Below are 23,074 nucleotides of genomic sequence, written 5' to 3'. Positions count from 1 at the left end.
AGAGAGTGGGACATCAGGCCCAGACCTCACTCGCTGGTGTCAGTTTTGCTTGAATTGAACTGCATACGAGACACAATGAAATTCTTGATTTTGTGGGCCATCCAGGCAAATCAGCCTGTACTACAGGCTGATGGAGGGGAGTTTGGTTTGCTTGATGGCCTGAGCTTGCAATTCTCTGCAGTTTCTTGCTGTCTTGGGCAGAGCAGTTCCTATAGCAAGCTGTCATTGCATCAGGACAGGATACTTTTTTTACTGCAGCTGTAAAAACTGTTACGAGATCTTGGAGACCTGCTAAATTTCCTTAAACATTTGAGAAAGTCATTGGTGCACTTTAAGCCCCAGAAAAATAATGGTTTCCAGACCTCCTGGTTAAAATGTTCAGCAGTCAACTTGTCTCTGAATATTGTTTATGGAGATTTATTTATCCTAATGTTAATAACATGATTTAATTCCATTTAATTAAATGTCATTAGTTGGAACTTCTTTGCTGCAATAAATAATCCAAATTTAATTTCCACAGGAAAGTTCTGACTTCAAAACTCAACAGTTATCACAATGAATTAAAAAGTTTATTATCTAGTCGGGTAAGTAGGCAAAACGTACAAAAGCCTATCATGTTCAATTAAGCTGATTTGTCTTAACATTGCAATTTAAGTGGCAATGCAATGCAATTTTTTTCTCGAAACGCAAGTCCGCCCTGGTCAGGCAAATGTTATATGGATTGGAAATAATCTGATATTTGTCCAAAAGGGCCCTCCTGATTGGTACAGATGAGATCCTATAATTGGCACATACTGAATCTCAACTGGAATTATTCACTTACTAGTAGGTAACTGAAATGTAAATAACTTCATGGTGGTGAACTTTAAGTGGTGAGCACTTTATTTTACCAATATATCCAATATTGGTGTATTTTAACTTTTGTGTGTATAAATGTATTGCGTTTTGCTCACAGGCAAATAATCACGGCATGCAGTCAAATAGCATGTTTCAGGCTTAACTGTTGTAAGGTATAGTTGAACAAGTTAAATAAGTGCCTGAGGCATTGACCTCCTTCATTATCTATCCAACTCTGGGCGTAGATTTTGTCCATTTCAGAAATCGTTTATATAAAAAAACAATCTAATGAGAAAACAGCTGTACAACATTACTCATGCTCTCCTACACATCCACAAAAATAAAACAGCTGTTTTCTCCGATAGCTCAATGGTTAGAGCCCTGGTCTTGTAAACCAGGGGTCGTGAGTTCATTCCTCACTGGGGCCTCATTTCTGTGACAAAGTGGCAACTCTCTGTCTGCCTTACAGTAGACAAAGTTAAAGAATTTCATGTATCACTTTGTTACATTCTAAATGTAGTTTTATGTGCTTGACAAAGTGGTGACTCTCTATCAGATAAAGAATTTCATGTTACCTTCTAAATGTAGTATTTCGTTCCAATAATGGAACCTTTACCTTTGGTCACCATCTATACCATGAGGCTTGTTGTTACAATGTACTCTCAGTGGTTACTCTTCAATATTGTAAGAGCAGTCACGTTGAAGTCAGCTGTGATGATTTCTTGCTCCACTCAGAGACCCTGGCAAATAATCTAGCTGAAACATCAGATCAGAGTTCCAGATTGTTAAGCGTCTCTTTGTGCAGTTGAGCCATTACATCTATCTGACAGTCTTTGGTTCCAAAAAAAATCCGCCCTGGACAGGGAATGTTGCTTGGCTCCTGATCAACTATTTATTTTTATTTTTCTCCCAATTACATTCAGAAACCAAGTAAAATCAGACCAATCTTCCAAATCTCTTTCCCTCGAAATTGTTCAAGCTATTTGACTGTCAGCCTTTTTCACTACTTCCTTCATGAAATCTCTCTCTATCAACTTCTTTATTCACACAATTTCTAATTTATACTCACCTCATCATTTCGCTCACGCTATCCTTTTTCCCCATTTTATTTCCTGTGTCACTACAGCCCCTTTTACACAGAGCTTGAGAGCTGGATTTTATCTGCCTTTCAAGCACTGTGTGAAAGAATCACAAGGTGGATTGGAGGGGTCTAGACTTGCCTGTCTTCAATCCACCTATAAGGTAGTTTCAGCGGTGGAGTGTATATAGGCCCTTTTGTACTGCAAAGCCGCGGTATTCCCATAGACATGACCCGACTTAGGAAGCCGGCATAGAACCGAGAAAAGCCAGCTCCGTGAGTCAAAAGGTCCTTTTATAGTGAAAATTAGCGATTGGTAAAGATCGGTTTCATCTCCCTTTAAATCACTCTGCTTAATTCCATAAAAAGGTCCAAAGGAGGATTGGCTGGTCCAACTTGCTCCACGTTCCCTCCACCTGGTGGGGTGGGGTTAGTCAGAGGTGGAGCGAAGTTGTTCCACCTCCTCCGTAAAAGGAATGCCGCTGAATGTGACCCCAAAGGGGAGGACTGATGATGCCGAGATGACACCATCAGCCCGCAACCCAAGAGCGCGAATTTTAAAGAATCCATTTGGTCAGAAAAGGTGATTATGTAGCGCAGAAGATCTACCCGAATCCCAAGAGTGCTGCCGCAGAACTCCACTAGCCCTCGAACCTGCTCTCCAGTTGCTATTTTGAGGGTAGGCCGCTTTCCCCTCTCTGCGCGTATGTTTCACGTCACAGTGGCGGGTGGTGCTACCGCCTCCTTCAGCTCGCGAATCACCCCTGCATGAAAGCATCGCATGATCTACATTTTCGGTCGTCAGCTTAAAAGGTAAATTCACCTTTTAAAAAAAATGAGCAAGAGATTACGTGGGTTTTGAGCATTAAAAAAAACCCTAAATAAACTCCACCACTGAGACCACATACCAAGGTGGATCAAAGATGGGCAAGTCCAGACCCATCAATCCATCTTAACATAACATAATAACATAACAATTACAGCACGGAAACAGGCCATTAGGCCCTTCTAGTCTGCACCGAACCAAACACCCCTTTCTAGTCCCACCTCCCTGCACAATGCCCATAACCCTCCATCTTCTTCTCATCCATATACCTGTCCAACCTTTTCTTAAATAATACAATTGACTCCGCCGCCACTATTTCTCCCGGAAGATCATTCCACACGGCTACCACTCTCTGAGTAAAGAAGTTCCCCCTCATGTTACCTCTAAACCTCTGCCCCTTAATTCTTAACTCATGTCCTCTTGTTTTAATCTTTCCTCCTCTTAACGGAAATAGTCTATCCACATCCACTCTGTCTATCCCTTTCATAATCTTAAATACTTCTATCAAATCCCCTCTCAACCTTCTACGCTCCAAAGAATAAAGACCTAATCTGTCCAATCTCTCCCTATACTCTAGATGCTTAAACCCAGGTAACATTCTGGTAAACCTTCTCTGCACTCTCTCCACTCTGTTTATATCCTTCCTATAATTAGACGACCAGAACTGCACACAGAACTCCAAATTAGGCCGCACCAACGTCTTATACAATCTCAACATTACCTCCCAACTCCTATATTCCATGCAATGATTGATAAAGGCCAGCATACTAAAAGCCTTCTTCACCACCCTATTCACGTGAGTTTCTACCTTCAGGGAACGATGTACCGTTACTCCTAAATCTTTCTGCTCTTCTGTATTCCTCAATGCTCTCCCATTTACCACGTATGTCCTATTCTGATTCTTCTTACCAAAATGAAGCACCTCACACTTATCAGCATTAAATTCCATCTGCCATTTTTCAGCCCACTTTTCTAAGCAGCCCAAATCCCTCTGCAATCCTTGAAAACCTTCTTCATTATCCACTATTCCACCTATCTTAGTATCGTCTGCATATTTACTAATCCAATTCACCACCCCATCATCTAGATCATTAATGTATATAACGAACAACAATGGGCCCAATACAGATCCTTGAGGCACACCACTGGTCACCGGCCTCCAACCTGACAGACAATTATCCACTACCACTCTCTGGCCTCTCCCTTTCAGCCAATGTTCAATCCATTTGACTATCTTAAAATTTATACCTAAAGACTGCACCTTCCTAACTAACCTTCCATGTGGTACCTTATCGAAGGCCTTACTGAAGTCCATATAGACAACATCCACTGCGCTACCCTCATCCACATTCCTAGTCACCTCTTCAAAAAATTCAATCAGATTGGTCAAACATGACCTTCCTCCCACAAATCCATGTTGAGTGCTCCTGATCAGACCCAGATGTTTATAAGTAAACATTTCTTTCACATGGCACTCGAAGAGGGGATAAAATCCAGCTTTCAAGCTCTGTGTAAAAGGGGCTTTTTACTCACAGACCTGGCTTTTTTTCATTTCAGCGTGAACACGTAAGGCAGCTTCCTAAAATGGGTCATGTCTCCGGGAATACTGTGGCTTTGTGTTATAAAGGGGGCTATAGATTGAAACAATAATAAAAAATATATATATTGTAGTTCTATTTGACACTCATCTCATCCAGTTCCAAATCTGTATGAGGAAAGGAAAGCCAAGGGTTAATGGAGTTGGTGAGGGAAATCAGAACCAAGGCTCCTTCTGTTCATGCCTGGCCAAACGGCAGCATTCATCTGAGCCTGGAACCTGCCAGTAAAGGATGTGTGCTGATGTGAAACTAAAAGGTCAATTCATGTAGGAGATTAAAACCTCTGAAGTGGATGGTCTGTTCAGGCACAATGATGTAAAAATAAAATGTAGCTGTTTGGAAAATCTGTTGCATGGGTCCTGGGTAATAGACAGTGCAATTTGAGTGATGGTGGCTTTATTCTGATTGCATCTTAAGATGATAGAGCCTGTTTGAGAGCATATGATATAACCTGATTCCACCTGGTGCTGTGACAATTGGGTGCAATGTGCAAAAGTGGATACATGATTATGCTGAACCAAGAAACCAATGGCAGCAGCAAAACAGGACACTTCCAAAAGCCTGATAATAATAAACATTTTTTTAAATTTAAAAGCTGCATTGAAATATAATTTGAATTTGTAAATGTCACGATTAAATATCTTATTTACTGTATTAAGAATGATCTGAGTGATTTGCATTTCAAGCTTCCTCTGGAGTGTAACACATTTATATATAACAGATCTGTAATGTAAATCTCAATTTATTAATATTTTTCTTCTATTAAAACACTTCAGTGAAAGAGGACTGGCTAGAGCTATTCTGCTCCTTCATCTACAAACTGTTGAAACAAAGGTAACGGAAAATCAACAGTCCAAAGATAGCTCACAGACTAGCAATCATGGAGGGCTGAGGTGAAGTAACCTTACAAACCTCAGAGGTGTACGTCAGGCAAAACAATCAAATCCCACATTGGATCACTTGTCTGTGCTGACTTAGTTAATATAGGCCAGGATTGTCCTGTGGGCGTTATAATTGATGTAAATATAGTTTCCTCTGGATTTATTGAGGTGGTCAAGGAAGTGGTGGGAAATACAGGAAACAGTCTTTGCTCGCTAATCAACAGGAAGGATTGGAAATGGATGCAAGTAGGTATGGGTTTTCTCAGAAAGTGAGGTTAAGCTTAGCTCCCTTCCTGCAGATAAATAGGGCTTGACAATGCAGACTCAGGTGAAAGTTATCTGAACTAGACCTCTTGGTACTTCTAAAATATGTGGCATGATTTAAGGGCATCTAAAAGGAGGGAATCTATGACAGGTGGAGAGGAAGATTTATTTTCAGTATTACAGAAAATCACATTCATCCACTTCTGAATTTGAGTTAAAAAACATGTTTGGAGCATAGTAACAAATAAAGCATTCCTCTGAAACAATCTGTAGCCGCTTTCAGGTGGCCAGAATACCCGACTGTAAAGCCACCTATTCTACCCCAATGCGGCTGTTGGGTGGCCACCTGAAAGTGGAGAACCTGGCCAGGAGGAGCACTTATCTAGCCCTCTTCTTGTAGGTATATTCTCCAGCTCAGAGCATCCCCCGTTGCACCTGAAAGCAGCAGTGGGACTACGGCCACAGTCCACAGGAGCCGGCGTTCGCTCGGATGTGGCTGTCCTCCAGCTGGCACATTCAGGTGACAGAAAGGCGTCTTCTCCGCGGCCACCTGAAAGTCCCAGCTGCCCTCCCCCAGCTGCGTCTGCTGGTGCATTATCTGCGTCTGAGCACCTGAAAGCGGCTTGTGATGTGCTAGCTGAGGAATACTTGCTTCTGAGGCAATGGTCGATGACCATTTGCTGTATTACCAGAAAAATCATTAACATGTCGACAAACGGCAGCTTTGTCTTTCATTTTAAGTTAACCACGAGTCCTGCATTAGAATATTAATCAGGAACCATATGAATGTTGTAAACATGCACAGTTAATATAAAATCACAACTGATAACTTTCTGACAGACCACAAAAACAAAAACTCTAAACTGCAGCACATTTCAAATTTATTTTGATATTTTGGCTAAGGTCCTGAGAGCTTCCAATGCAAATATTGGGATGAATGAAGAATGAGTTATGAGTGCTCTTACTTGGAATCTTCCACTTTAGCCAACCCAAATCTTTAGCCTTGCACTATTTATGAACCTTGTGGTAATAGTTGTTCACAGGAAACTGAAAAGTGTCTCTATTGGTCCTTTCCAGAAAAGTACGGGCCGCGTTGTTGAGGAGGTTAAAGCCATTTGCTACATGCATTTGTCAGTGGAAACCAAGGAAATAACAGAAGCCATCCGGCACCTGAATTCGGTTGTTCCAGGACAGCAGCAGGTACAATCTGAAGAACATTGAAGGAGAGTGAAAGGGCCCTCGTGCATTGTAGTGACTTAGATCTGACGTCAGTCAGTCTCAACTCCGTCATAAGTCTATGTCTAGCCAAAGTAAAGTGTCAGAGCAGCAGGGCAGATGCTCTACACTTGGATCCTCCTCTCCAGATCACTTTATTCTTTACAGTGTGCCTTCCATTAATACCCAAATGATGAACAACCTGAGCAGATTACAGCTCATGCATTGCCTAACTGTTGATAATCACAGTAAAAGATAGTTGTGTGTCTAACCGCCTTATACATGAACTACATATATTGTATATCCATAGTTTATCATGAGTCGAAGTAATGAAAAGGTGTCAGTAGGAATGCTATTGAACTGAACAAATGGTACGTCATACTACCAGCCTAAGCACAAGTATAGGACTTCCAGATTTTCTTGGTCAATGCAAATAAAGAGTAATATTTCCCTTTACTACCTCTCCAGCATCAGCCCTAATCATCCCTGCTTTGATAGGATGTTGCTCAGCCACATGGGAAATCTCTCCATTCTTTGTGGCGAGTGTAACTGCACTTACCTGCTGAAAACCCGACATATCCTGCAACAATTGAGCTGTGCGTTTATTGAATAATATGATGTAAAATAAATTTTAACACTACCACAGTGCTGGGAAAGATCCACTTACTGTATATTTTGGCGTATAAGTTGAGTCTTGAAACCCTCAAAAAGCAGTCAAAGATCAGGGGTTGACTTATACAAAAATTAGACATTAAATTCATATATCGGGCAAAAAAGACGACCCTGGAAGCACCTCTCCACTGCCGGCAACACCACTCCCCAGCACCTCCCCACCACTGCCTTAACCCACCGAGTTATTTTGCAAAAGTAGAGCATGTGGTCCCTGCCTGAGATCCCCGCTCCTGCCCAGGAGCCGACACGTAGCCATGATTCCTGCACCAACCACACTTGGGCAGCAAGGCGACTTCTTCGATGTGAACGGCACTGCATGTGATGTTGAGAATGGAGTCACTGGCACGTTCGGTGCAGAAAATTGGTGGGGGGGTGGTTGGTTGACATATGCCTGATTATATGATAAAACCATGAAAATGAGGCTGAAATTGGGGACATGACTTATCTGAAGTTGGACTTGTTTGCCAAAATATATGGTACATTATTCAGGGTGAATTGACAGGGATATATGAGAGAAGGGAGAGTAAAGTGAAATGCATCTTGCTTCCCAGCGTGGAGCTTACTCAAATGTGGAATCAGGAATGAATCACTGGAAAAGTAGAAATGAGACCTATAACAAGGGATGACATTTTTTTTCACACAGCCGCTGCATTCCAGGAAATTATTGCCATTTTCCCAGAATGCATGCTGTGTGAAAAGGTCAGAACGGGAATGAGGGTGCCATTCCCATTCCAATATTTTACCTCCTAGACCCCTAGTAAATTTCCCGAACACCTGCAGGCTAAAGTGAACTGCAAGCGTTCCTTGAACAACAGGCAAACAAATAGGACGTATCAATGACGGGGCTGCAAACCCCGCCTCTTTAATTACTGCACTCTGGGTCGCTGTCAAAACTCGCATAAGGAAACAGAGATTTTGAGTTTTGGTTGTTAGTGTGTGAAAGACCAATGCCGAGATGTCGGACATTCTTCAGACTGGTTAAATCACACAAATTCTATCTTTTTTGAAAAAGAACAGTAAACTTTCCTTCACTCACTGCCTTTGTATTAATGTTAATTAATTCAGGAAGTCCTTTGGAACACAAAAACCTCATGAAACAACTGTTAAAAGCAACCCAACAAAGACTTAATTGACAATAAAAGGCCCTAAACTAATCTTTGTTTGCAGGTAACAGTTGGACAACAGGAATTCATAGAATTGTTTTAAAAGAGATGTGTGGGGCAAAACAATTTTTTTTAAATCTGCTGATGCTGGGGTCATGCGCAATACACAAATGTTATTGGAGAAATGCAGCAGGTCAAACAACATTCGTAGGAAGTAAAAGGATTCCAGACGAAGGGTTCAGGCCCAAACTGTTGGTTACCTTTTGTGCATTGATGTGTGGGATTTCCCCACAGAAAGTGGTAGGTGCCTGGAATAGGCAGCTAGGGGTAGGGCATATAGGGAAAGTAGAGTTTAAGAGGTTGATAGATAGACATATGAATATGCAGGAATAGAATGATTTGGATCATGTGCAGACAGAAGAACTTCATTTATTTTGGCAATATATTTGAAGCAGACATCAAAGGCTAAATTTAAATTAATTTTTAAAAATTTAGACATGCAGCACAGTGACAGACCGTGCTGCACAATTTACACCCAATTAACCTACCCCGCCCCCCACAGCGCGTTTCGAATGGTAGGAGGAAATCATAGCCCCCAGGGAAACCCCATGCAGACAGGGGAAGAACGCACAGACTTCTTACAGACAGTGCGGGATTTGAACTCTGGTCCGGTCCCTATCCGTTGGCATATAACAGTCCCTATCCGTTGGCATATAACAGTCCTTATCCGTTGGCATATAACAGTCCCTATCCGTTGGCATATAACAGTTTATTGGCATGGAAACGGGCCATCTCAGCCCTTCAAGTCCATGCCGGTTCACTGAAACAACTCCGCTGGACCCCCCACCTATTCCCACCCATAACCCTCCAACCCCCACTTATCCATGTATATATCCAGACTCCTCTTAAATGAAAGGATTGACTCTGCCTCAACTATTTCCTCCAGAAGATTATTCCATTCAGCCCCCACTCTCTGAGTGAAGAAGCATCCTCTAATGTTTCTCCTGAAGTTTTGCACCCTTACACCTCAACTTGTGTCCTCTTGTTTCAACCTCTCCTGCTCTCAGGGGGAAGAGTCTACTTGCATCTCGTCTGCCTATTCCCTTCATAATTTTAAACAACTCTATCAAATCACCTCTCAACTGTCAACGTTCCAATGAATAAAGTCCTAAATCTTTCTCTGTACTCTAGGTATTTTAAGCCAGGCAACATCCTTGTAAATCTTCTCTGCACCCTCTCCACCTTATCTATATCCTTCCTATAATTTGGAGACCAGAACTGAACACAATACTCCAAACCTGGCCTCACCAATGCCTTAAAAAGCCGCAGCATCACTTCCCAGCTCCTATACTCTACGCTATGATTTATGAAGGCTAACGTACCAAATGCCTTCTTAACCACCCTGTCAACATGGGAATCCACCTTCAAGGAACGCTGCACCATAACTCCAAGATCTCTTTGTTCTTGTGCATTCCCCAATGTCCTCCCCTTCACTACATATCTCCTATTTTGATTATTTTTTCCGAAATGAAACATGTCACACTTCTCTACATTAAATTCCATCTGCCATCTTTCAGCCCAATTTTCCAGACAAACCAAATCCCTCTGTAATCCCTGAAAACCTTCCTCACTATCCACCACTCCCCCTATTTTTATATCGTCTGCGTATTTATTTACCCAGTTAATCACCCCATCATCCAAATCATTAATATAAATTATGAACAACGGGGGACCGAGCACCGATCCTTGAGCTCACTGCTACACCAACCATTTTGCCCTATTGATGCATTGCTTTATGTTCTATGGTTATGACACAGAGGAAGCACATTTGGCTTGATAGACCAGTCTTATTCCCTGCTCTCATAGAGTGAGGATCAGTTTTGAAAATCACTGTCTGAATATATTCACTTAAGACAATGTGGTTTCTCATTCCTGTCCACAATACTGCGAAACTGTCAAGGGGAATAATAATCCCCACACGCAGCTTTGACTGAACTAATTACCGCAGACCACCGAGTGCTTTCCACAGATAGATGCACACAAGTAGCTGCACAGAAACAGTCTGATTCTTGGATGAGTGACCCAGTACTATATCATTGAAAGAATGGATCATTTTTACAGAGCTCATCGAATCCTCAACAAAAGCGCACATGAATCAATTAAAGAAAAGGGAAAAAATGGCCTTTGCAATGTGCTCAGTGATGTGATATCCAAATCAAGTCACCTGATCATTGCAGGTCAAAATGGCATTCAATTCCTCTGGGAAACAGACCCCGGCTGAGTATGAGTCCACAATGCTTCACCACCGCAAAATAGCTTGCCTATATTCCTCCTCCTGGCTTGTACGTGTAAAATGGCTGTTGCAGAGAGTTCCTGAGGCCTCTGTGCTTTGCTCCAGGAAGGATGCAAAGCATCTGAAAACATTAGAATGTAACAAATAAGAGAAGGCCATTTGGGTCCAAGGCTTTTGATGCCATTCAGAGAGATCACTTTCCTGCAGTAACCCCATATACCCTGATTCTTTTGGTATCTAAACATCTGCCAACATTGATCCTGAATGTACTCAGAGACAGCCCTCGTGGATAGTAAGTCCCAAAGCGTCATTTCCCACTGCATCAAAATATCTCTTTGTTCTTGTTTTGACTGCCCCACTCCTTAACTTAAGACAGCGGTCGTAAGTTTTAGACAAGCCAGTCAGGGAAATCAACAGAACTGCATTTATTTCCCCATCAACCCCCTTCAGAATTGTGTACATTACAGTGACTTCTCACTCTTTCAAAGTCAGGAGAGCACAAGTCCAGTCTGCATAAATTCTCCTCGTACGAAAGAAGGAAGTGGAGGCGGGAAAAGATTAAAGATGTAAGGAATGGTCCACGAGTTGGCCTACAGTCCTGGGCTGCCAAAATAATGGCTCATTATCCGCCTCAACACCATTAATGACTGGTTGGTCATCTTAGAACTCGGGTGACTGAAGCAGAGGTGAGTCATGCTCAAGTCCAAGGAACTGCCTGAGAAGAAGGATGTGACAGTGGCAGAACACAACCTCAGAGAATCCGGATTCAATCCCGAATCCTGACTTCTGGTGCTGTCGACATGAGGCTTGCATGTATTCGCTGTATGCATATTTCCCCCAAGTAACTTCCCATATCAAAGGTGACAGGAGAAGCTATTGATCAAGTTTATGCTCAGAGAATTCCTATCAATCTCCTTCCTCCATTTATTTCCCTGTATCCTTTCGTCTCCCCTATGCCCACCAAGTCTACCCAATTCCCCTTTAACCCATCTTCACTCAGGGTAATTTACAGTGGTCAGATAACCCAGGAAAACGTACAGTTGTGGAAGAACATACAACCTCCAAATAAAGGATGGAGAGAAAGGATATGAAGTTCAGCCCTGATCCTATTGAATCAGAGGATGAGCTTAAGAAACTAAAAAGCTACTTTCAGTTCCAATAATCCAGTGTGGCCTGATTTCCCGATGTGCTTTGTTGCTAGAACTTTGTTTGGCAGACACAGGATAGAGGAGCCAGTGCAGCTAGGGTTCTGTGGACAGAGCCGCTTTTGCTTCCATTATGACTGCTGCTCGTATTGACCCCATCAAGATAACAACAGTGGCCAGGGTGTTTGCTGTCATTTCATGAACCCCATCACCGCCCAATCAAAACATTATTTTAATGATTCAGCTCATTCTCACTTGCTCGTCCCTTCTCAGCCCTCTCCTTCTATCCCTTTGACCCTGTTCTCTAGTTCTCCCTTTCTCTACTCATGTCCTGTTCACCTGTCCCCTCACATTTTCTCCTCCCCCTCTTGCCCCTCTCCTTTCCCTCTTCCCCTCCTTCTCCTCTGACAGCCCCCTTTCATTCCCCGCTGCCTTCCTTCTCCCTGTCCCACGTTTTTCCTTTCTCTTCCCTCTCCCTTTCTCCCCCACCCCCTCCTTTGTTTCATTTGCCTCTCCCTTCCTCTTCCCTCTTGCCCTCCATCTATTAAGGGGAGCTGAATTTTGCAAGTAGCGTTTAGTGCACATTTGACACTGTATATGCACAATTTGTGCAGACTTCCACAGTGCTCTGGGATATTGTGTAAGCTGTAACAAGGAGCAACAAATATAAGGTTCTTCTTATTTTTCTCAGAGAATCCCCAAAGCCTTAGGAATCCTTCAGGTGAAGCTATATGAAAGGACAGGACAATAAATCAGTGTTGATGGCCTGAACAGTTCATCTGGCCTGAAATATTTGATAAATGCTGCAAGATGGTCCCTTAAGGGGTCTGTGGCAGAATTCAGAGTGTTTTGTACGATTCAATGCTGTAAAGCTGCCAGTGACTTTTGCCATTTTTCTAAGATGATAGACAGGAGGTTTCGTGGTGATGTGTGTGTGGATGGGGGTGGGGGGGGAGAACCAATGATCTTTACCCTACAGAAGTCCCTTCTAGGACATCCACCCACAGCAATCAGAAGGTGAATAGATTCTTAATTATCCCTTTGGATGTATCTTAACCATGAAGTGGTCTTTGTAACCCATGCCCAATGTTTTTTTCCTGACGACTAAGCAAAAGGATTCAATTTGGACTTTTATTGCTACTTTAATTATTTCCTGGGATCATCTCATGATTAATATTTAATTCTTGGGCACTCCAAGTTAATACTGGAAGGCTGCCAACTTTAATTATGCGCGCAGCCACAATTGAAAGTAATTCCAGTAAATCTAGAGATTTGATGACTTCCTGTGTTCTGAATAACCACTGTCTTCTTTGGCTTGGCTTCGCGGATGAAGATTTATGGAGGGGGTAAAAGTCCACGTCAGCTGCAGGCTCGTTTGTGGCTGACAAGTCCGATGCGGGACAGGCAGACACGGTTGCAGCGGCTGCAGGGGAAAAATGGTTGGTTGGGGTTGGGTGTTGGGCTTTTCCTCCTTTTGTCAGTGAGGTGGGCTCTGCAGTCTTCAAAGGAGGTTGCTGCCCGCCAAACTGTGAGGCGCCAAGATGCACAGTTTGAGGTGATATCAGCCCACTGGCGGTGGTCAATGTGGCAGGCACCAAGAGATTTCTTTAAGCAGTCCTTGTACCTCTTCTTTGGTGCACCTGTCTCGGTGGCCAGTGGAGAGCTCGCCATATAACACGATCTTGGGAAGGCGATGGTCCTCCATTCTGGAGACGTGACTCACCCAGCTCTTCAGTGCTTGACGTCCTGCTTTGCGGAAACTGCCAAAGTGTTTGGCCTGGAAGTCAGCCTGAAGAAAACTGAGGTCCTCCATCAGCCAGCTCCCCACCATGACTACCAGCCCCCCCACATCTCCATCGGGCACACAAAACTCAAAACGGTCAACCAGTTTACCTATCTCGGCTGCACCATTTCATCAGATGCAAGGATCGACAATGAGATAGACAACAGTCTCGCCAAGGCAAATAGCGCCTTTGGAATACTACACAAAAGAGTCTGGAAAAACAACCACCTGAAAAACCTCACAAAAAAATAACCACTGTGTAATATTTCTATTTCTCACCATCTTTCTACTCATAACAAGTACTCTTTGTTGGCTGCAGTAGTGATCTGCATTACACATTTCTCATGTCACAAAGTACTCTGACGAATATGTTTAACAAAAGACTATTGTTGAATATTCTCAACAATAGACAAGCCAGCTGCAATTTTGAAATTCGTGAACCACATAAACAGCCAAAATGGCGGCTAATTTTGTGTATGAACATCCCCACCTGGCCACCAGATGGTGATCTGCTATTTGGTGAACAAGTCTGTCAATCTCAAAGGTGATTCAACAATGCTAAAATAAAATTGCAATGAGAGATCTGTCCCCAAATCCACATGCAGATGTAACCAACACAAGGAGATCCACAGGGGAAAAATCTTTTCTTAAATCAATAGTTCAGGACAATGAGGGTCGCATAATGTCACGGCTTGGAGAACCACTGCCCCACACCTCCAGCAATACAGGTTCCGTCCTGATCTTTGCTGATGATTCTGCAAAGTTTGCATGCTCTCCCTGTTACTGTGCAGGTTTCTGAACTTCCAAAGGCAGGCAGGTTGGAAGGTTACGCAAGGAAAGGGAGGAGGAACTCACCATCGTTGGGCAGTCAATGTTTCAGGTTTGAACCCCTTGTCAAGACTAATATAGGGAAAGAAGCTGGGGAAGATAACCAGAGGTGAAAGGACAGAAGGTGTGGGAGGTGGAGAGATGGCAGAAGGAGAAACCATAAAGAGAGTAGAAAATTAAATATTCAGGAATAGGTAAAGTAGAGATAGTGGAATCAGATGGAGTGGGGAAAAACAGGTATACTCTGCTTGATGAAAGTAGAGCATTTCTATAAAACCTTTTGTAAAGCAAAGATCCATTCACTACTATTGAAAACTATTTTCGTTAAAGTGGAAACCCATTCAAATTTTTTTCGGAGAGCAGGTTTCTTCATAAAAGTGAATTTGTGTAAAGTGAGTATTCGTAAAGTGGGGAAATCCTGTATCTAAAATTAGACAATTCCCTGTTAATGGTGTTGGGTTTAAAGCTGTCCAGGAGGAATATATGTTGTTTATTAAGTTTACATTTGACCTCATCCTAAAAATGGATGAGGCCGAGGACGGACATGAGACTGTAGGAATGGTTGGGGCCGAGTTGAAATGGTTGGATACAGAAAGATAAGTTTAGACCCACAAACTTTGGTGAAGCCATCACTCAATTATCAGATGCACTGAAATTCTGCGGCCACATAAGGCATGTAAGGTACACCAACTACAAGAGTATAAATTAAAGTTATCTCAGTATGTCTTGAGACAGAAAAAGAGATCATAAAATAAAAGAGAGATAAGGAAATATTCATAATTGAAGCTTGTGCAAGAATCTTTTGCAAGTCCTGGAGTAGGTGATGATTTGGGTTAGGGTAGGTTCAAGAAACTGTTGTTGAACTGAAGTAATGAGGATCCTTTATGACGTTGGACTTTTCCACTTTTTGCAGCCTTCTGCATTCCGAAGCACTTGAGTTTCTAAACCAGTCCATGGTACCACTAGTCAGTATATTTTCTGCACCTGAATAGAGTGACATGCCAAATCTCCTCTGATTTTTTTAGAAAGTTAGGTCATAAGGTTTTCACTGAGCGAGGCTACATAGCTAATGACAAAGGTCCAGAAATACTGTAGTCCAGGGCCAGAATGGCCTCCTGTTGCTGCAACTTTTATTGTGTGCTGAAGATGTAAACTTCAGGTGCGACCCAATAAGTATGGAATATTTTTGTATGTGATAATATACTCCTGAGGAGAAGATGAGATTTAGGCGTGAAGAAGGAATGGAATCGATTCCACAAAGCAAACCAGAGAAGAGTGAGTTTCTCTGATTAGAAAGATTAGAGTCTGGTGTCGACAATGCTATATGAATGATGGGTTTTGAGGACCTCCTATTGGACTTTAAGGATTTCCGCTCAAGGGTGGGTATATGGATGGCAGGAGGGGAGCCCTATTGGAGTGGGACCAAGACTTTAGGAGATGAGAGGATAGGCATGTGGATGAGGAAAATCACCAATCATGGGAACTCGAGGATTGAAGGCCTTTGGAAGACTAAAGGATTGTGCATTGGTGCAGCCTCAGAAGTTCAGCATTAGACGTATCTTGGGGATCAGGTTCCTCAGCAATTAGGAATTTGGGAAGCTGTAATGATTATAATATTTTGGGGAATTTGTAAGATTTAGAGTAGGTTACATACATACACACATTTTTAAAACAAATTTTATTTGAAAGACTGAAGAATTTGCATTGCAGGATCTCTGTTATTTCACCAGTAGGTGCTAATGGTTCATAGAATGCTTGACCATTGTTTTGCTGGAGTCAGGCTGTCTATAATCCTTTCTGCAAAGTGCTCACAGAAAGGTCACTCCTGGGTTTTGTTTATACTTAAGATAACAACTTGAGCAGATGGAAGAACTCCTGTTGTTTGCTGGAGAAGGTGGGGGTTTTGCAAGTCACATGAGTCACATGCTTTTTCTGGAAGTTTCAGTTGGAGAGAGAGGGAGGCAAGCTCTCTCAGTCAATGTGTGTGGGACACTGAACAGTGCAATCCAGGAAGAACTGATGAAAAGTTCCAAAGATGTGGATGGCTGGAAGTGCTATCTGACTGATGTTTCTCTTGGAATAAGAGGAACAGAGTGGAGCTCTGTGGTGGGTTAGAGGAAGAGGTTACTATCTGGAAAACCCTGATGTGGCAAGTTTCATCAGCGAGACCTTGAGGTCTCAGTTACCTTGAGGTACCTCAGTTGTGGAAATCCTGCAACAACAAATCTCATTGCAAACCCTACAAGAACCTTCCTGAGTGGTAAACATTTACCTTTTGAGCACCAAAGCCTGGCGAACTTTATACATGTTAAATCCTGTGCACAGTATAAGAATTGCCTGCATCCAGAGAACTTGAAAGAAGAAGTGAGATTGAACAGTGAACCAAATAACTTTTCTTAAATTTGCACACACATTACATACACGTGCTTAGAATTAGAAGGGGGTTAATTTGGGTTAGTATAAGTAGAGATAAGTTAAAGTTTGGTTCTATTTTCATGTTTGAAGTTGATTAAAATAACTTTTGTTTTAAAAACAACTTGTTTTGGTGAATTTCTATTGCTGTTGGATTTTGGGGTCCTTTGGGCTTGTAACAAAGCTGACAAGATCAGGACATAATCGTTTTTAGTAGGTTGGATGTTAGGGCACCTTGGTGAATTGGTAATTGGAGATGTCTCAAAGAATGGACCCAAGAGTTTTGAATGTCAGACTGGGAGTTCAGAGCTTTGGTGATAGATGCCTTGATTATGCAACATTGAAGGGCTTAATGGATTAGCAAGAATTTTGGAAAATTGATTACTAGAAGACTCAGTGAGTGGGGAGACTGAGATTGACCATCATTGGGGTTCAGAGGATTGAGTATTGGGGCACCTCAAATATTGGGCATCTTGTGTTCTGAGAGGAATGAGCTTAGAGGAATTTCAGAAGATAGGGTGTATGTATGTGTATGAGTTGGTGGGGGCTGGTGGTACCATGAAGATCAGGCATGATAGAAGCTCAGTAGGTCAGGCATGGGGAGAGTGCCTGTAAGTCTGGAATGGGGAGGCCCATCAAGGTGTGGGGGATAACCATGAGGGGCTCAGAGAAGGACCATGGTGTTGGTAGTTGGGTAGAAAGTGAAATGGTGAGGGTTGTTGATGAGATTTGGATGAAATCAAAGGCCCAAAATTAAGGAAGGCTTTTGCCACAAATGCCTCTCAATACAGCAAAGCAGCAGTAAAATATATGGCAGTTCCCCAGTAATGAACAAAGATGTGCTTCCTCAAGATAATTTAGTCCATCCTCCTCCCTCCACCCCTTGCATGGGGGAAATTGCATCATTCCATGTGCAACTGATATGATTGTGGTTTCACTCTGGGTAAGTCCATTTTTAATCACCAAACACAGAACATAAAGCTAAGATTATGAGCTGAATTTCCAGGTCAATGCATTGGAGGCTTGCAGTTTGATTCCAGTGCCTTTGTTCTGATGCCACTAAGCGTCTACAGAAACCGCTCTTTATTGAAGGTCACCTCTCAGCAAGGCACCTGGTGGTATTTTCTCTTTTGTTTACTCAAGTGAAGAGGAGTTCGCCAGAGTCCTCCTCCATTTTAAAAGCTGCAGAGAGCGCAATCTGCCCAGTTAAAGATTCAACCAACGTTTTAATCAGTACATTTCATCACCACAGCACTGGGCGCTCTGCAGCCGAGGCATAGCTGACATGAAATCCATTTCTTAATCTGTACACATCACTCTTGCCAATTATAAATAAACCCTTGTCTTTCATATTCTTAGAATGTGCTGAGACTTGAACTTTTCCATTTTAACTGTTTAAAGTGGGATAAGTGCCCAAGCATCTAGTGCAAAAAGCCAATTATGAAGCACATCAGAAATAAATGTCAAACCTGCAGAATTTACAGTCCCATTCACTGCACCTTAAGAAATCCTCTCCGATCTTCAAAATCTGTAGGCAGACTATTGACAGACCATTTGTTTGTGAAATATACTGGTCAGTGGTATGATGTTGAGGAACTGAGACTGAATGTGCACGCCATTTTTTTTTACTGATTGTCATCAATTGCTCCTGCGGGGAGGTACTTCTAGAGCAGTGGTTCTCAACCTCTTTCTTTCCACTCACATACCACTTTAAGTATTCCCTATGCCATAAATGCTGGGATTGCTTAAGGCAGTGTGCGAGTGGGAAGGGAAGGTTGAAAATCGCTGCTCTAGACCCGATTGTTACTGGAATATTTTGCTGGAGAAAAATGGTCATTGGCCCATTTCCTTTGGAGTTCTGAAACCGTGCACATGACGAGTCAATGAGGTACGATTAAAACTTTTTCTTTCCACTCACATACCACCTTATGCAATCCCTTACTAAACACAGAGCACAGATGGCACAGGGAATACTTTCAGTGGTATGTGAGGGGAAAGACAAAGGCTGAGAACCACTGTTCTAGTGGTTGTCGTTTGTTCAAGAAACAAAATAAGACGATTATGCTGAACACTTCAGACACATCCCTGAACTGAGACAAAGATAAAAGAAAATAGAAAATGCAATCATAATCTAAAATCAACTCAAAGTTTCTGAAGCATAGATATAACAGCAATATCCCAGGCTCATTAATGTGATAATATCTGCAAAGATAATTACTGAGGAATATCCAACTCTCATGAGAGGCAACAAGCAAAGAGAAGTTTGAATTGTTTTCTCTGGAATGTCAAGAGAGTGATATTTGACCTGCATTTATAAAACAATGAGAGCATTGATCGGGTAGACACACAGAATCTTTTGCCCAGCATAAAAATGGCCCATACTGGAGGGCATGTATTCAAGGTGAGAAAGGGAAAGTTTTAAAGAGAGGTGTGGGGCAAAGTTTTGTTGCACAGAGAGTGGAACGGGCTGCCAGAAGTATTGGCGGAAACTGATTTGAAAGCATTGGGTAAAAGGCTTCGAGATAGACAGGAATAGAGGGATGTGTCTCATAAGCAAGCACCAGATTTTAGTGCAGTCAAGTGGGCTGTAAGGCCTGTCCTTAACATTCCCAGAGTCCAGGTTCAAGACATGGGCCTGGATTTTTTTAATATATATGGAGAGTACGTTCAATGAGTGCAATATTTGGTATGTACCTTTTTAAGAATTATGTCATGTGACCAGCTACTCTCAATGCATATATTGTTACATCAAGAGTTATTGAATGACTTGAATCGATTGCCTCTCTGAGAATAAGGGCACAGGAAAGGAAATGCTCTGTTCCTCTCTGTCGATGTTACCATTTTGTTAGTTTCGCTTACCAGTTATCCTCCAGCATTTTTAAGATACTGAGGTATGGCATCAGAAGTGCTTGTTAACAAAATTCTGAAATTTTTAATCCATGCTTGAAAATAAAGATAACGTGTGGATGTGTGCTGAGAGGCAGAGAGCTGTGTGATTCAAGTGAGATATCGCACCACGGAACAAATGAAGATGCCCTCTCCATTGGATTTCTACACAATTAACCTGTCAAAAGAATGGATACGATGTACAGAAAAAAAAATCGCACTGTACATTCAACTGGATCTGGAAGAAAAAGCAGGACAGATGAAAGTAAAAGCCCACTTTACTTCTGTGCTGTAAATGAAACAGTAGAATGCTATTGCTTTTTCTTTCACTCAATCAGAATGCGGAGAATTTTTGCTCACAGAGCTAAAAATTATTAGCCAGTGTCTGGGTTACTCAAAATGGGGAGAACACCCCTGTTGAGAAGTACAAGCAGAGGAGATGTCCCTACAGGATGGGCACCATACCAGCAAACCAGTGAGGGGTTCAGTGGCTGCAGGACCCACACAGGTTGCGGGTGGTTGGTGACTTGCAGTCGGAGGACCCAAAACAGGATGCGGGCTGCTGGAGACTGGTTCGTGGGAACCAGGTATCGGAGCTAAGTCGCGAGAGGGTGCTGAGAGCAAGAAGGGCGCCCGAAGGGCCTTGGGTGCTGAAAGTTTCCTGATCATATTAGAAGTTTGGATTTGAAGCTCAGATTGAGCAGGTCTGTCTGACTGCAGAAGCTGGGGAGCGCTGGAGGCGAATCCATGGACACTCAGTAACTCTGAAGGGACCCTCTTTTGCTTCTCTTTCTCCTATTGTTAGGGGAGCCAGGCAATGCTCATGCTGAACACCTTACAGCGGACAAGAATAGGTATATCATGTATATTCGATTTTAATGCATTTTCTACATGACCATAAAATGAATCCTTGAACTTTTGTGGTTTTGTGGACATGAAAGGCTCGCTCAGCGATGTAGAGTGCACCGAAAGAATCAAAGACTTGTTGAACCAAACCGAGGCTTTTGTTAACTAAAAGACTGGAACATATCACATGTAGGTCGACCAGTCCAGAATGACCAGATCTGGCTAGGAGCAATCCTTTAAGACCTGCCAGTAGGTGTGGCTATGCTCTCAGCCAATCACAGTCATCCTACGCTACCATCTGTACATATACACATTGATGATAGAATCCGTACTATCACAAGTGGAAGCTAGCTTATTTTGGAATTTAAGGATGTAGTCAAACTCCATAGACTTAACTTCAGAGAAGTGCCTAGATAGAAGCAAAGCTATAGAGGGGCCAAAAATCCATGCTAAATGTGGTTGTCAAAGAGCAAGGAGTGCATGCAGTGAAACATTGGACAAAATGGTAGAACAGGGGAGTTTTGAAGAGATGTTTAGAGTATGATGAAGAAGCAATTAGCCTGTAAAATTGCAATTGCCTGCAGGAAAAAAAATGATTATTTCTTCAAGCCATGACGGGAAGGATGTCGAGCAGTGGTTCTCAACCTTTTTCTTTCCACTCACATGCCACTTTAAATAATCCCCATGCCATCGGTGCTCTGTGATTGGTAAGGGATTGCTTAAGGTGGGATGTGAGTGGGAAGGGAAGGTTGAGAATCACTGTTCTAGACCCAATTGTTAGTGAAATATTTGGCTTGAGAAAAATTGTCATTGGCCCATTTCCTTTGGAGTTCTGAAACTGTGCACATGACGAGTCAATGAGGTACGATTAAAACTTTTTCTTTCCACTCACATACCACCATAAGCAACCCCTTACTGATCACAGAGCACCGATGGCATAGGGAATACTTAAAGTAGTATGTGAGTGGAAAGATAAAAGGTTGAGAACCATTGCACTGGCCAAGGTCAAGTCAGCTGCCTCTCGTCCTTCGGAATTTCCAGATGAACTTTCACCAAGTGAATTAAAAGAGGAAATCAAGAATGTACTGAAATAGAATTTTGATTACTTAAACACAGAGAAAATATCTTAACGTTTTAAAATTAGTTAAGATAAATATTTTTAAAATAAGAATTTTAACATAAAGGGATAAAGAATAATTATAACTGGATGCCTTTGAAGCACAAATCATGAGACAAACCAGATAAACAGAATTGCCCTCCCTTCTGTGAATAGAAATACCATGATATCAATTCAATATGATTCCTATACCATCGTGGATGAGAATTTAATTCACAAGTCTCTTGGAAAGTGGAATGCTGTTTTTCAAAGTTTTAGAAACCAGCAAATTGATGACCTTAATTGCTCTAAATTAGGGTCCTAATAATGTTTTGACTCTAAATGCAAACATTTCATCAAGGTTAATAAAGCAAGTCCTTGTTGTTTTATTTAATGGCGCCATGAGAAGAGTAACATTTATAGTAATGGGTTCTCGGACAGAAAATTAGCATAGTCCTCGTCTTTGAATCTCAGGAGGAATGTGATGAAAGAGCTCACATCAATGAACTTTTGGGCTCTGGGCTATTGCAGTCAGGCCAATGTAGTACAGGCGATGTAATTTTGCCCAGGGGAAGCTGAGCATTGTCACCAGGTACAGAATTATACGGGTGCTGGGTTAATTACTAACTTGTATACAAATTGCTTTTTATAAATCACTTGAGACATTACTGCACCAGTTCCCTTCATACATCTTTGCCTGATGCTAAGTGAACTTGGCACTTAGAATAACAAGCGAGCTTGGTGCAGAATGTCAAAAAAGTCCCTTTGTCTCTTTCTTAAAAGAGCCAGTTGAAGGTCTCCTTAGGATGGGGTGATTACCCATGGGAAAATTTCTGAGCAATATTTGTGGGCTAATGGATAAATACCAAACTAGGTTTGCATTTACATCATTCAGTTCTAGTCCACAGTTGATATGTTTACCCCATAGAAGAGTTTAAAGCGACACTGTATGCTCTCTATAAATTATGATGTTTACAGTACTTGATTTATTGGCATTTTCTAAGACTGTCTCTTTCTGTGTAATAAACCAGTTTCAAATTAATCTGATCATTTTAAATGATGCATATAAAGTGAAATTGAATTACAAAGTTGATCAGCAGATCAATTAATGAGACAACAAAATATTCGAACAGGCTTCACCTGCTGAATACATTTTTAGGAGTGAAATTTTGAAAGAATTCTTTAATTAAAAAGAAAATGAAATTTTCAGTGACTAATTAAATGTTCTGTTTTTCCACTTTCAGGCTTCATTGCATTCTGTGCAACTGCCTAAGCAACAAGGTAAAGGTTCAATTTACTGCTTGTTTGAAC

At 41.9% G+C, this 23,074-nt stretch overlaps 1 protein-coding gene across 4 annotated transcripts in view; it reads left to right on the top strand.

Moving 5' to 3' along the window:
• Positions 1-23,074, top strand: part of LOC138747868 (phosphatidylinositol 3-kinase C2 domain-containing subunit gamma-like) — a 179,118-nt gene that overhangs the window by 41,632 nt on the left and 114,412 nt on the right. For all 4 annotated transcript variants that reach the window (XM_069907455.1, XM_069907456.1, XM_069907457.1 and 1 more), the window contains exons 8-10: positions 521-584; positions 6,562-6,684; positions 23,008-23,044. In XM_069907455.1, coding sequence (XP_069763556.1) covers positions 521-584; positions 6,562-6,684; positions 23,008-23,044 — 224 coding nt within the window. The remainder of the gene's footprint in view (positions 1-520; positions 585-6,561; positions 6,685-23,007; positions 23,045-23,074) is intronic.

The sequence above is a fragment of the Narcine bancroftii genome, chromosome 13, assembly GCF_036971445.1.
Source record: "Narcine bancroftii isolate sNarBan1 chromosome 13, sNarBan1.hap1, whole genome shotgun sequence".
Taxonomy (NCBI): Eukaryota; Metazoa; Chordata; class Chondrichthyes; order Torpediniformes; family Narcinidae; genus Narcine; species Narcine bancroftii.
The sequence above is the reverse complement of the archived record's forward strand: the minus strand, read 5'-3'. Positions and strand labels throughout refer to the sequence as shown.